At 40.0% G+C, this 14,114-nt stretch overlaps 1 protein-coding gene across 2 annotated transcripts in view; it reads left to right on the top strand.

Moving 5' to 3' along the window:
• The window catches only part of kalrna (kalirin RhoGEF kinase a), a 165,833-nt gene that overhangs the window by 76,055 nt on the left and 75,664 nt on the right, over positions 1-14,114 (top strand). For both annotated transcript variants that reach the window (XM_088083542.1, XM_088083541.1), the window contains exons 15-25: positions 2,365-2,556; positions 3,946-4,115; positions 4,732-4,906; positions 5,984-6,236; positions 7,654-7,820; positions 9,996-10,115; positions 12,176-12,244; positions 12,465-12,614; positions 12,722-12,871; positions 13,592-13,706; positions 13,933-14,048. In XM_088083542.1, coding sequence (XP_087939668.1) covers positions 2,365-2,556; positions 3,946-4,115; positions 4,732-4,906; positions 5,984-6,236; positions 7,654-7,820; positions 9,996-10,115; positions 12,176-12,244; positions 12,465-12,614; positions 12,722-12,871; positions 13,592-13,706; positions 13,933-14,048 — 1,677 coding nt within the window. The remainder of the gene's footprint in view (positions 1-2,364; positions 2,557-3,945; positions 4,116-4,731; positions 4,907-5,983; positions 6,237-7,653; positions 7,821-9,995; positions 10,116-12,175; positions 12,245-12,464; positions 12,615-12,721; positions 12,872-13,591; positions 13,707-13,932; positions 14,049-14,114) is intronic.

Raw genomic sequence — 14,114 nt, 5'->3', positions numbered from 1 at the left:
TATGTGTGAAAATGAACTCCTAATTTTAATGTTTTTTTCACTTTAAATCTTATTCTAAATCTCAATATTTTCATTAGTTGTAATGGGTTAATGGCTGAACAGCTCATGACATTACACAGACTATTAAGGGAAGGGAATTTTTGAGAAGTGACAGCCCGGTCAGGATTGAAGTGGGTGGGTCTGGCTCAGTCAGGTTGGGGCAGAGAATCACAGCTAGACATCATCAAGTGTTTTCTCATTCTTAAAAAAATGCTGCATGCTGTGGTCTAATACAAGATAAGATAATCCTTTATTAGTCCGACAACGGGGAACTTTGCATCGTTTCATCTGCAAAGTGTGCACATAATACGTAAGCAAAAGAACAATCGAAATAGTAAAAAAGGTGCAATAGTGAAAAACAAGGTGCAAATTCAACAGCTGAAAAATATTTACATCAATTGCACATGGAAGATAATTGCACCTGTGAAAAATAGCACTCTAGTATAAGTCCAGTTGATGTGTGTGGCCTACTGGGAGCAGTGCTGGTTGTACATTCTGACTGCAGCAGGAAGGACGGACCTGTGGAGCTGCTCCTTCGCTCGCTGTGACTTCCATTGCTATCTCAAATCAAATAACACAGTAAGACAGGTGCCTATTCAGAATCCATGGCAATTGATAAACCACAGCTCAGCGGAGTTTCAGTGAAGTGATAATCCTATAAGCGAATAAATGTAAATCCTATAAAGGGTATGTAGTTGTGTAATCTGATGTTTACACTCTGGATTAGGATTAACCTTCATAACCTGCTGGATCTGCATTATTTGGGTCAGGCGCTCTCTCTCTCAGTTTCTCTCCCCCCCCCCATTAGCATTTTCATGTAGTTTGTGTGTTTTGCTGGTTAAACTCTCCGCTTAGCAAAATACATAACATTAATAAATTAAGCATATGTTTATGCTACATGCCAAGAGATGAATATGTAAGCATGCTTGCCCACATTACTGTTGGACTGTCTCTCACACACAAACTTAAAGACGTGCTTATTTCATTGATGGCATTTAAATAAAGATGTGTGCACTTGGTGGGATGTATGTTTATCTGGGTGAGTTTCTATGTCATATTAATGTCCTTTGACCATCATAAGTTCCAGTTTATTTTTAGCTCTCCTCGTTTACATTTGATTTCTTCTCCATTTAAACCAACCAAACATCAAACAGAAAGACTTAATGAAAACCCAGAACTCATTTACTCTCATTAAAACCTTCTTTCTCCAGCTTCTTCTCACTGCCTCAGCCTTGGGTCTGAATGCCAGACAAGTAGGTTATGAACTTAACATGGGCATTGGTTTAACAAGATTAGCTAGCACTGTATCTCTACAGGTTTGTGAGAAATGCAGATAATGTAGGTTTTATTTATCCAAGTTTTGAGATATCTAATTCAGGCATTGGGAGTTGATGGGTATATTAAATATAAAATCAGTATTTACAAATCATATATTTAAGCAGTTTATTTATTTCTTAAATTGTCTTTAGTCATTTACTTATGAATTGTCATTCATCCATTCATCTATCCATTTATGTCCTTTAATGTCAGGTAAGGTCTTAAATATTCAGGTGACAGGGATGATCCTGCTTTCCTGTCATCTCCCCATTTTAATGCTCACCCTGAACCAAACCAGTCATGCAGTGAAGAGTAAAAATCCCTTGTAAATTATAATCTTTATCTTTTGACTAATCCTTATAAAATATCCAGACTGTAAGCTTTCACCCAAACTCATATTCTTGAATAATTAGGATCATAACACAACGTTTTTTTTTTCTCACACTAGCACCACACCCCCAACCTCCAGCCGTCCCAAAATATCTGTAATATATTCCCTGAAGTGAAATATTCCAGTGGTAATCTCTCATACTTACCAGAATAGACCGACGCTAATCCATTTTGTCCTCCTGATGAATGCAGAGAGCTTTAACACTCAGACAGGATTTAGTCCCGTTTTGGTAAAGTTAGAGGTGGAGACAGGAAACCTTACACTTTTGATTTACAGACTGGAATTAACATTTTAATATTACGTGATCTGACTGTGTGTGTTATCTTTGTGCCGCTCCAAAATCTAATGAGTTCTTCTTTGGCCCATGCTACGCCCTTCCCCCTAGTTTCATGAAAATCAGATCTGTAGTTTTTTCCAAAAACCATCTGACAAACAGACAAATCAAACCTAGTGATGATAAAAATAGCAGTAATGATGAAAAATGTGAAAGTTATGATGGAGGGTGTGAACAAAGTAATGTGGCATGAAACAAAAAAAGACTAAGCTAATATAGATATTGATCATGTTGATAGTTGATTACTGTGGACAATGATGAAGGTCCCTCCTCCTCTTTACAGAACACATACACTAATGCAGACAAGCTGCTGGAGGCAGCTGAGCAGCTGGCTCAGACCGGAGAGTGTGACCCCGAGGAAATCTACAAGGCAGCCAGGCACCTGGAAGTCCGAATCCAGGACTTTGTCCGCAGAGTCGAACACAGGAAGCTGCTGCTCGACATGTCTGTCTCCTTCCACACACATACCAAGGAGGTGAGGCACGCAAACACACACACACACACACACACACACACACACACACACACACACACACACAAACTAAAAAAGAATCTCAGATATATTGCTTTGCCTGGGAGTTGTACCTAAATTAAATAGGAATTCATCATTAACCACTGATGAGCAAATTCATAAACAATGATTGCAGCTGCTGATGGCACAATGAGTTGCACATCACTTGCAACCAAAATCGTCCCCGTCTCAAGATCTGATTTACAAAGATGTTGTACTAATGACATTAAAGTGCAAACATGCCTGTAAAGTTTTGCAGCTGAGTGCAATTTGCCCTTTTTTATCTGCGTCTGATTGCAATTATTCATGTGACAGGGTTTACATGTTGCCTTTGCTCCAAAAACACAGAGGGCAGAGAAAGTTTTCATCTATTAGAATTATTTTATGGAATGAAAATGCATATTTAATGAATTCTTTTGTGTCACTGTCTATAATGTACAAAGAGAGAGACTTAGACATGCTCTCCTGTCAAAAAGTTTCTATTTGGAAACAAAATGATTATGCTTAGAAAGTGTTGCTTATACTGTAAATATAGCAATTATTCCTGTTTTCTCCTTTTTTAGCTATAGTTTTGATTTTTTTAACACAAATATTGAACACTAATAGTGCTCTTGTATGTTTAAATTAGTTTAAATTTTACCTTTTGTATGCTCTTTGGGTGTGTGTGTTTTTTTTTTTTTTTAAAGAGGCCATTACTGGTTTCTCCCACACCCTCACACATACGTTACATGTATTCTTTCTTGTGATTTTTATCGTGTGTGAAACAGATAGAAAAACAATCAATACACACACGCAAAAAAAGAAAAGTGATTGACGACAAGCAGGTGTATTCTTTAAAACTTCAGGCAGGGCATTGAAACGTGACTGAGTGAAACCATATTTGCGTCAGTGCTGGACTGCACACCCCTTGTAAATGTGCTTTGGTCACCTCCAACTCTTTGAAGATGCTCATAATTTTACTACAACTGCAAAATCACATGTGATTATTGGTGCGGATCTTTGTGAATTTCACAGCTTTTGCAGTTAGGCTCATTTGCATAGAAAGGGGCCAGTTTGCACACAAGAGCACCAAGATGCTATAAACTTGGCAGGGCATTTCAGTCTTTGCAGGTGCTTTCACAATCACACAGTCTCTTTGTGTGAGTTCGCACAGCAGAGTCAGATAGTAGATAAGTGTGTAATAGCAGGTTTTAGTCCCAATAGGTCAGTTTCTGCTGGCACTACACACCTGAATGTGTTACGTGTTGTTTTCTTCAGGATCCAGTTTTCCATATGCAGCAGTGTTCAGTTTAAGGAAAATTCAGATTAATCACACATCTACTAACCTGCCCGTCTGTCTGTCTGTGTGTCCAGCTGTGGTCATGGATGGAGGAGCTGCAGAAGCAGCTGTTGGACGAGGTGTGCTGTGATTCGGTGGATTCAGTTCAGACTCTGATCCAGCAGTTTCAGCAGCAGCAGACGGCCACACTGGAGGCAACGCTCAATGTGATTAAAGAGGGAGAGGAATTAATACAGCAGCTCAGGTAATAATAAAATTCATATAATTATTCATGAGCGGTGTTTGAAAGGCTCAGGTAATGATATTAATATTTATAATGTTATTAAAGAGAAAGAAGGATTAACACAGCAGCTCAGGTAATAATATTCATACTTAAAAGGTTATTAAAAAGTCAAATTCAAACAACCACTCAGGTCAGATAAGGAATAATAATTACCATATTGACACAAGTGTATGACAGTTTTTTTTCTGTGTCATCTCTCCTAATGTCACCATCTCGTTGTATTTCCTCTTGTTATAATATTTATCGAAAGAGGAATAATGGATGTAACTTTACCAGCTGGAGTGTGAATGTTGCTGGTTCACTACTCTGTTTTGGTCGATTTTGGTCCACCTTCCATTCAAACAATTTAAAATAAAATTCTGTACTTTCATAGATTTACTTACTTTGTCCTCATTTTCTGTTGTTGTTTTTATGAAACATCTTTAGATCATGTCAGAAAATGTACTTGTGCCTACCTCGCCTCATTTAAAGTTCAATTTCTCCTCAAAACATGTTGCTGAAGGGGTCCTCTAGCAATGACAATGGTCTTGTTTTTGGGCCTGTATGATATAAAATCTCCCTCTGTCGCTCTCAACAGAGATGCAGCCATGTCAACCAATAAGACTCCACACTGCAGTTCTATCGCACACATCCAGGGGGTGCTGCAGCAGCTGGACGAGGCGCAGGGACAGATGGAGGAACTGTTCCATGAACGCAAAATCAAGCTGGACATCTTCCTCCAGCTGCGTATATTTGAGCAGTATACTATAGAGGTAAGAGAGCTCTGTGTCTTAAGAAATAGAGTTTTCTGTTTTATATTGGTTAACAAACAGCTAAGTTTCACTCAGCTTGACACTCTGGTGCTCCGTCTGTGCCCGGAGTACGCTCTGCAGCTCTGAGAGTGTGATGCTCTGAATAACCAAATGGTACGCTCTAAAAAGTATTTCAGGGGACCTTTAACCCCTGCCTAATTAAATGCATGCTTGCAGGATAAAAATTCAAATTTTTTTGATCTAGATAAACCTTTTAAGTTGCAAGCATAATTTTTAATGAGTTGTGTTGACAAGCTAATGTTGATAATTATTTCAACTAACTATATTTGGCAATTTAAACTCAAATTTATGTGTTAACTGATTTAAAACAAAATATAAGTTGTAGTAATGTAATGAGATTGACTTGATAATTTCATTCACCTTCAGTTCAGGATTTTACGTCCGCTCCCATGACCACTTAAAATACCTGCACAAATTCAGACAGTTAAGATCACAGGCCAAACAAACAGCTATGACAAAAAGAAAAAAAAATCTTACTTTCTTATTTAAAAATGTGTTTTGCTATCAATTATTTAGTAAGCGCTAACTTAAAATGATTATGCCTTTGATTATAGAAGAGTAGCTAATTCCCCTAACTTAATGTGGTGCTCTCGTTACACGTGATTTCATTAGAACTCAAACATATTGATGTTAATTTTTCTTTTTTTGAGCCAAATAATTTGTTTTTAGAGTATAACTGCACTCAAAACAGTCCAGAAGTGAATATTTATGAGCACAACCGTGTTTCTGTGGGCAAGAGAAAGAGAGAAAAGAAAGGTGAAAGATGTGTGTGAAATTGCTGATTTGCTAAGCTGAGCAAGTATTCAGAGAGCTCCTCCTGCTCTCTTACAGCCTACACCGCTGATTCAACATGCCCAGTTGGCCCAACAGCCACTGATGAGAGCTAATTAGAGCCAGTCTTGATAGACACATCACAAAAACAACAACGGCCCAGCAGCACCCACTGGCTTTTGGCGTGTTGAGTTGTTGACTGTGTCTCCATGTGTCTTCTGATCCCACATCATTCTGCTCCTGCAGGTCACAGCCGAGCTGGACGCCTGGAACGAGGATCTGTCTCGTCAGCTGAACGACGCCAGCCGTTCTGGTGCTAGCAGTGGCAGCAGCAGCGGGGGAGGTGGCGCCTCCTCCGGTGGCTCAGAGGACATAGGCTTGGCAGAGCAGCGGCTGAAACGACACGCAGAGAGGAAGGCAGCCATGAACAACATGACGTACGAAGTCATGCAACAGGGTCAAGACCTGCACCAGTACATTATGGAGGTCCAGGCTTCAGGTAGAGAACACACAAACATTTACTCCAAAGAGGGAGAGAGAGGCAAGTCAAATTAATAAAAAAAAACAGAAGCAAAGGACAGGGATACCCTGTTGGATGCTTTGAAATGAGTTTCTGAGCTCCCAGAGATAATTTTCCAACCATGCCCTTGTGTTTTGTTTTTGGACGAGAGTTCACACCTGCTATCATTTTGCATCTAACATGCTTCTCAAGTGACCAATTTTGAGCTTCTGCTGAACAGAAAAAAAACACAGCCATGCAGCCAGAGCAGAGTGCTGTTTGTTTGGTTAAACTGCAACTCCTTAAATAAATTGTGTTTGGGAGGTTTGTTGTGTGTATGTACACTACTACTAGGCAGTCGTGGCTTTCAGGGATGCATTTGCATCCACACTCTACTTCAGATGTGATCCTATTCCCCGTTGAGCAGGCTCACATATGGATTTACAGCTGGCCACTGTACAATGAAAGAGAGAGGGAGCCCTGATGCTTTGGCAGAACCATGAACTGGGATCCCAAAGAAAAGCGCGTTGAGTGGAACAGGCAGAGAATTAGGTTAAAAAATCGTCACAGCACAATCCTCTTACTGGGTGTAATGTTTGTGTATATGTAGAGGTCGCTGCCTCAGTCATGCCACCCCCTGGAGTGATAAATCTCTCTCACCCAGTGCGTGCGTGCGCGCACACACACACACACGCGCGCACACACACACACACACACACACACACACACACACACACACACACCCATCCACACACACGCTCACTCCTCCTCACTTGCAGCGCCAACCACTGGTGAAGAGGGATATTGGTAGTTGACTGATTCTACTGACTAAGTACAGACACCTGCAGCTCAAACATAAATACCATGAAATATTAATGGAGTAATCAGCTGCAAATATTATAACCAAAAAATATCAAATCAATATTGGATGTAAACTAGAGAGCTAAAAGACTTTCATTCAGTACATGACCTTCCTCTAAGCTAAATTTCTGAAAAGCTGCCTGGTGACTGTGTCTGTCAGAAATCCTCCCCTTAAAGGAACAGTTCAACCCAAAATCAAATACATAGATTTCCTCCCATCTGTATGGCTATTTCAATGTAGATTTTTTAATGAGAGTTAATGAGTATTGGAGAAATCAATTGTAGAGATGTCTGTCCAGTACACTCCTGCAGTCAGGACATGTTCAGCATAAAAAAGTAGTTCATACATGAAAAATAATGTAAAAGTGATGGTTTATGTATTGGTTCTCTCTAGTGAGAAATGAGTCCTGTTTACACAGAGCAGCAGGGGAATTAGAGTTAATACGACAGAGATCATCTACAATATCACCAAATATTCCCTCTTATTTGAGTGGAGGAGACAACATTTAGTCGGAGATGACGGAATGTGATGCTCAGATGTGTGTGTTTGCGTCAGGGATCGAGCTGACGGGGGAGAAGGACATGGACTTGGCCTCTCAGGTTCAGGAGCTGTTGGAGTTCCTCCATGAGAAGCAGCAGGAGGTGGATCTCAATGCGCAACACACGCACACACGACTGGAGCAGACCCTGCAGCTGCGACACCTCCAGGCCGAGGTTAAACAGGTAAACGCTCAGGCAAACTTCATCATTCATTACCTCTCATTTGACTTTCTTCCAGAGAAATTGGAAAAGTTTTTTGCTTAAACTGCATGTATCTATAAAATACCCAGAGCATTATTCTGATCTTGAGCCAGAGAAGATGAAACATTTCTAAAAAGGAAATAAGAAAGTGCTTTAATTAAGAAAGTTGGACTGGCTTTGTCTTGGCTTTTGTCCAAAAGACAAAGAACTGAAAATCTTATGTTGAAAGGACTGCTTTATGTTGGAGAAACCACAAGAACAGCACCCAGCTCTTTTTTACTCGGTTCAAGCAAAGATGTTTTGTGTTTTTCTGTGAAGAAGCTGCTGCAGATGTGAATGTGAACACGCTGTGTGTTGAGACAGGAAGCAAACTGCTGCTACAGATGGATACAGCTGAATAATTTATGAGGTTTATGGCAATGTGCTAATAACACACGCACACACACACGCACACACACACACACACACACACACACACACACACACACACACACACACACACACACACACACACACACACACACACACACACACACACACACACACACACACACACACACACACCTCTACTGCTACAACCTCACTCTGTCTTGCTACAGTCTGTCCTATAGAGTTGTTGTGGTTATGAACCTGATGCAAACCAACACTCACTTGCGGCCACAGTTCAGTGAAGTTCATAATAACTGTGTGCACCATGTAGATTAAGTGTGGAATTAAATATTGTATGTAATGCTTGGTAAAAGTGCAAACAAAAAACAAACTAAAAATGACCAGTAACTTCAGCATAAGTCTGAGTTTTGACATTTTGGACAAAGATTGCGCTCATGTGCTGTTATGTTTAACAGCTTTTTTAAATAACTTTTTTTCAGACTGCTCAGAATCTGTGCTCTTCTTCTTGTGCTTCTTTAGCTCTAGCAGGTTATACTGCCATCTACTGCACATTAGTTAAACAACCCTCAGTCACAACGTGGGATGTTTATCCTCCTGGACCGCCCCAAATTTGTGAAAAAAAAAAAAAAATTTTTTTTTTAAATAACAGTTTTTCAGAGGAGGAAATGATAAACATCACTGACACTATTCTTCCTAAATCTAAAATACATTACTAAAACATGTTTATTGTCGCTTGTATTTGTGCTGCTAAAACTTGCACACCAATAATTTCTGCATCCATATTATCATTGATTTTGCAACAGTATGTTGGTCCTGTTCTTCACACTATACTGTTTACATTTTTAACCTCACACTGCATATCAATCTCACTCTTATCTTGTGTATCTATTTTTCCCATTTACACACAGAAATTGTGTAGGTGATTTTAAATAAGTGTCCTATAATTTTATTGGTATGCTATAATATATGCAGGATTCTCCTTAAAAAAATGTCAGACACAGAGCTTAAAAAAGCAGATACTATTAGTACCAGGGCATCTGTATCCAACACTGGTATTTTGCACCCAGGGTGTACATAGCTAATGTGGCTATTTGCACATTCCTTTGGATCCTAGCAACATAAAAATATGATGTTAACATGAACTTGTCTATTCAGCTATGCTGATAAAGTTTATCTTCAAATCGTGCATTCAGCAGCTTTATAAATCCCCAAAACTAATAATGATAACTCCACTGAGTCTGATATCACAAGTCAGCAGTGACTCACATGGGACTTCCCATGTCTTTTGTGAAAATCCTGTGCTTGACCCGTTCACCTACCACATCTCATTTACCTGGTGTTGCTTTTATACCAAGTCACACGACTTTCTGGCAGTACATTTGTGAGTTTTTCTTGCAAATTTATCACTTTAATTGTAGAGAATATCACTAACACCAACACTAACTGCCTCCGACATTGATGTGTTGACATTACAAGTACCAGCCAATCACAGCACGCAGCGGGACCCATAATAACGTGTTAGGGATGGGTGTAAATAGCAGAATAGCTAGAGTGTGACCATTCTCAAATAGACAAGTGCAAATATAGCGAGGCGAAACACCAAGTGGACTAAATCTGGGGCTGGCACTCACTTTTGCTTTTGCTGGTGATGCTGGTGACAAAAAGTAACTGATAATTCCTGCATAGTATACCTTTTAATATTTGTATTTTGTAATTGCTTTGAATTTCTCTCTCACCCTCACTCTGTCTCTGTCTGTGTCTCTTTAGGTGTTGGGTTGGATTCGTAACGGTGAGTCCATGCTGAACGCCAGCATGGTGAACGCCAGCTCCTTGTCTGAGGCTGAGCAGCTGCAGAGGGAACATGAGCAGTTCCAGATGGCTATAGAGGTACACACTCACTCACACACACACACACACACACACACGCACACACACACGTCCTAATTATTGCTGCTCAAACCAGGCTTACTGTACTTCAGTAATAATTATTTCAGTATGCATTGGTTTGAATAGTAGCAGATGAGTGCGCACGCTGATACACACACACACACACACACTCTTTGTCATTTGTGTGTGTATCAGGCTTGCCACAATAATCATTTGATTCAGTATTGATTTTAAAGAGTCACAGATGCTTACACACACACACACACACACACACACACAAATTTAGTGCCATTGAACATGTGTGTGTTTTTTTGTGTGCATGTTTGACTTTGTGTGGTACTTTAAATAGCTGACTCCAGAAGTGTGATAGCACTCACAGGGGTAAAAGCCCCTTGGTCAGCACTCTACTGTGAACACAGTCACACATACACACACACACGCACACACACACACACACGCACGCTCACACACATAAATACATCACTTTGGCCCAGACCCAACATGTGTGTTCTGGCCTGGTTTCTGCTCCTGTGGAACTCTTATTGGCGGGTGCGTGTGCGTGCATGCGTGTGTGCGTGCGTGCGTGTGTGTTCCCTTAACATAAAGTGAGTCTTGCATCCTCAATCAGGCTGATGTAATATAATCGCTTAAGCATACACACACTGACACGCACAAACACACACGTATGAATAATAAAATTCCTACGCTGGAATTTACAACCTGTGTGTTGTGACACAGTTCTTAATAGAGTGCAGAATGTTGACTGAAGAAATGGGCGCAGACTATGACGTCACCTTTTAAATATGATTTCGCTCTCGCTGCCATTTTTGGCGGTTACATTTGAGAAAAGGAGACAGAGCCTATTTAGAGATGCTCAAATATAACTGACTTTGACAGGCCTACGCAGCTGTCATTCAAGAAAACACAAAACAGTTCCTTGTGTTTTGAGAGAAAACTGAGAATAGCTTCTAATTGTCATTTGGGCACTTGCACATGCATGCTCTCTGAATCTCTAAGTCATCATGGTAGCTGGTTAATGCACACTTCTGCTATGGTCTAATAAACACCAGCTGAGGGCTTAAAAATGGCTTAATTTACACTATATGTAAGTGTAAGACTGAACACTTTAAAGTCCCATAATATGCACATTTTCAGGTTAAAAAAAAAAGATTTTGGGTTTTTCTTTGAACATTTTAACATGCTTTAATGTGAAAAAAACACTTATTTTTTCTCACACTGTCTCTCTGAATATACTTGTCTTCAACCTCTGTCCAAAATGCTTGGCCTCTTTAAGCCCTCCCTCTCAAAAAAGCCACATCTGCTCTGATTGGGCAGGGTTTTAGAGTGTTGATGGATCTGCGCTCTCCGCACCTTTGCAGTCACTGCAGTTGGGTAATGACTGTAGTAGAACTGTTGCATCAGTTTCTACTTTTATATAGTAAAGTTGTGACATCACAATTTCACGGAAGTCCTGACGGTTTGTTCAAAGCCAAAGTTTTTGTAAAAGTTTAGCGTGCATTTCTCTGTGAATTGAGCATTTTGATGCATTTACAGTATTAATAGAATACCTTTATTGCTTTATAATAAATAAAAGGCATGCCAATCTGAATTTTTATAATGTGGAACAAATAAAGGTGCCTTTTTCTAGTTTGTTTACATTCTGAGTTACTCACCAAAATATGCTGTTTGTATCCTTGAAGGTAAACAAATGTAATGATTGCATTTTTCTCCTCAAAAGGACTTACAAAGCAGATTTTTCTGAAGAGTTGGAAACCTGTATTGTTTACACGTATGCTAACTGGCTTATGTGTCTTGACATGTTAACACAATCTGTAGATCAGTGAAGTAATGTGAAAACATTTATTGGAACGTGCACGGGTGCTCGAGTGCTTGAGTGCAAACAAACTAGGGACTCACACATTAAAGACATTGCTCCATGACTTTATTAATGGCCAAAAACTCCACAGGGAACCTTTAAAGTCTAACTAATGAGTCAGTGATTTTAATTAATGGTAATTACCTCTCCTCTATCCTCTCACCTCCTCCTCCTCTTCCTCCAGTCTCTCTTTCATGCTAACTCTCTGCAGAAGACTCATCAGAGTGCTCTGCAGGTCCAGCAAAAAGCTGAGGTAAATCCGTGCTTCTTACAACTGTTACTTTATTTTCTGAAATAGACTGTAACACACTTATAAGACTTACTTCAAACAAGTAAAACTTACTCCAGTATTTATCTTATCTTACCCTGCACATTTTATTTCTACATTCCTGGGTCAAAGAGATGTTGCAGGCTGGTCATCATGACCATGTATTACCTCAGTCTCAATCTCTCTCTGCTCCTCATCTCTTCAGATGATGCTTCAGGCAGGTCACTATGATCCAGAGGCGATAAGAGGCTGTGCTGAGAAAGTGGCAGTTCACTGGCAGCAGTTGATGCTGAAGATGGAGGACCGCCTGAAGCTCGTCAACGCCTCTGTGGCCTTTTACAAGACGTCTGAACAGGTAAACGTCAATCACATGTCTCACACACATTCTCAGAGTTTGTGCTTTCTCGAAGCTTGGAGCAGGAGTGCTTTTAATGGTGTCACCAACTCTTTGTGTGTGTCCAGGTGTGCAGTGTGCTAGAGAGCCTGGAGCAGGAGTATCGCCGGGACGAGGACTGGTGTGGCAGCCATGATAAACTTGGAATGTCGGCCGACTGCGAACACCTTCTACCTCTGATTAGCAAACATCTGGAGCAGAAAGAGGCCTTCCTCAAGGTGATTTATCTCTCAATGTGTCACAACAGAAAACACACAGCTGTGTCACTATATTGAAGCTAACAACTGTACAGAAGAACACAACAGAGCAGAATGTCTAGAACAGAACAGAAAATTCAATTACAAACTATTGCTACAGCACTTATAAATTAAATCACATTTCCCAAAATTTTAATAAATCAAAGTCTCTTCACCTTTGGTGGAATAAGATCTGCAAAAAACTTTAGGTGGGGCTGCTAGTAGCTTATTTGGTAAAGCAGACACCCCATGTACAGAGGCAATGTCCTTGCTGTAGCAGCTGCGGGTTGGATTTTGGTTTCGGCCCTTTGCTGCACGTCATACCCTCTCTTTCCCCTGTTCATGCTTATGCTGGCCGACCAAATAACGGCAAAAAGCCCCAAAAAAAATCTTAAAAAAAAAAACCCCCAAAAAATCTTTAAAAAACCCCAAAAACTAATTAAAAAAAAAAAAAAAAAAAATTGATATATATTGAATGAATATGAACAATTACAATGTTCGAATTACAATTTTTACATAAGCTAACATAAAAGAGTTTCTTTGAAATGCAAATGACAGATTATGTATGAAAGCAGCCTAATGTTTTTTAATAACTAATAATGTTTTGTAAGGGGTAGTGAAGTCCTTGAGTGATGGGTTTTAGAAGTGTGTGTCTGAATGGCGTCAGTTTAATGTATTAGCCACCATGTCTCTGTACTCCAGGCGTGCACTCTAGCTCGGAGGAACGCTGAGGTGTTTCTGAAGTACATCCATAGGAACAATGTAAGCATGCCTGGAGCCGCCGGTCACACCAGAGGGCCCGAACAACAAGTTAAAGGTCAGTAAAGAAAATATAAATAAATATTTAAAAGTACCGGTGTTGTTCATGTCTTAGTCATGGACTCAGTTAACTTTAATTTAGCACCTCAGCTGTCTTCATTCAGATGTATGATATTATGATGTGTACTTAACCTGTGAACGCAGCTGGGTTTCTAAAACCACATGGGTGAGCTGGGAATACATTTAGGATTAGGGAGGAAGTAATTGTGTGTTTTTGTGTGCAGCCATTCTGAACGAGCTGCTGCAGAGAGAAAACAGAGTCCTTCACTTCTGGACATTAAAGAAACGAAGACTGGACCAGTGTCAGCAGTACTTGGTGTTTGAACGCAGTGCCAAACAGGTTTGTGTGTGTGTGTGTGTGTGTGTGTGTGTGTGTGTGTGTGTGTGTGTGTGTGTGTGTGTGTGT

The sequence above is a fragment of the Plectropomus leopardus genome, chromosome 10 (assembly GCF_026936395.1).
Source record: "Plectropomus leopardus strain MGB_pleo_1.0 chromosome 10, ASM2693639v1, whole genome shotgun sequence".
NCBI classification, from domain to species: Eukaryota; Metazoa; Chordata; class Actinopteri; order Perciformes; family Serranidae; genus Plectropomus; species Plectropomus leopardus.
Note: the sequence above shows the minus strand (reverse complement) of the source record. Positions and strands in the feature narration are given on the sequence as shown.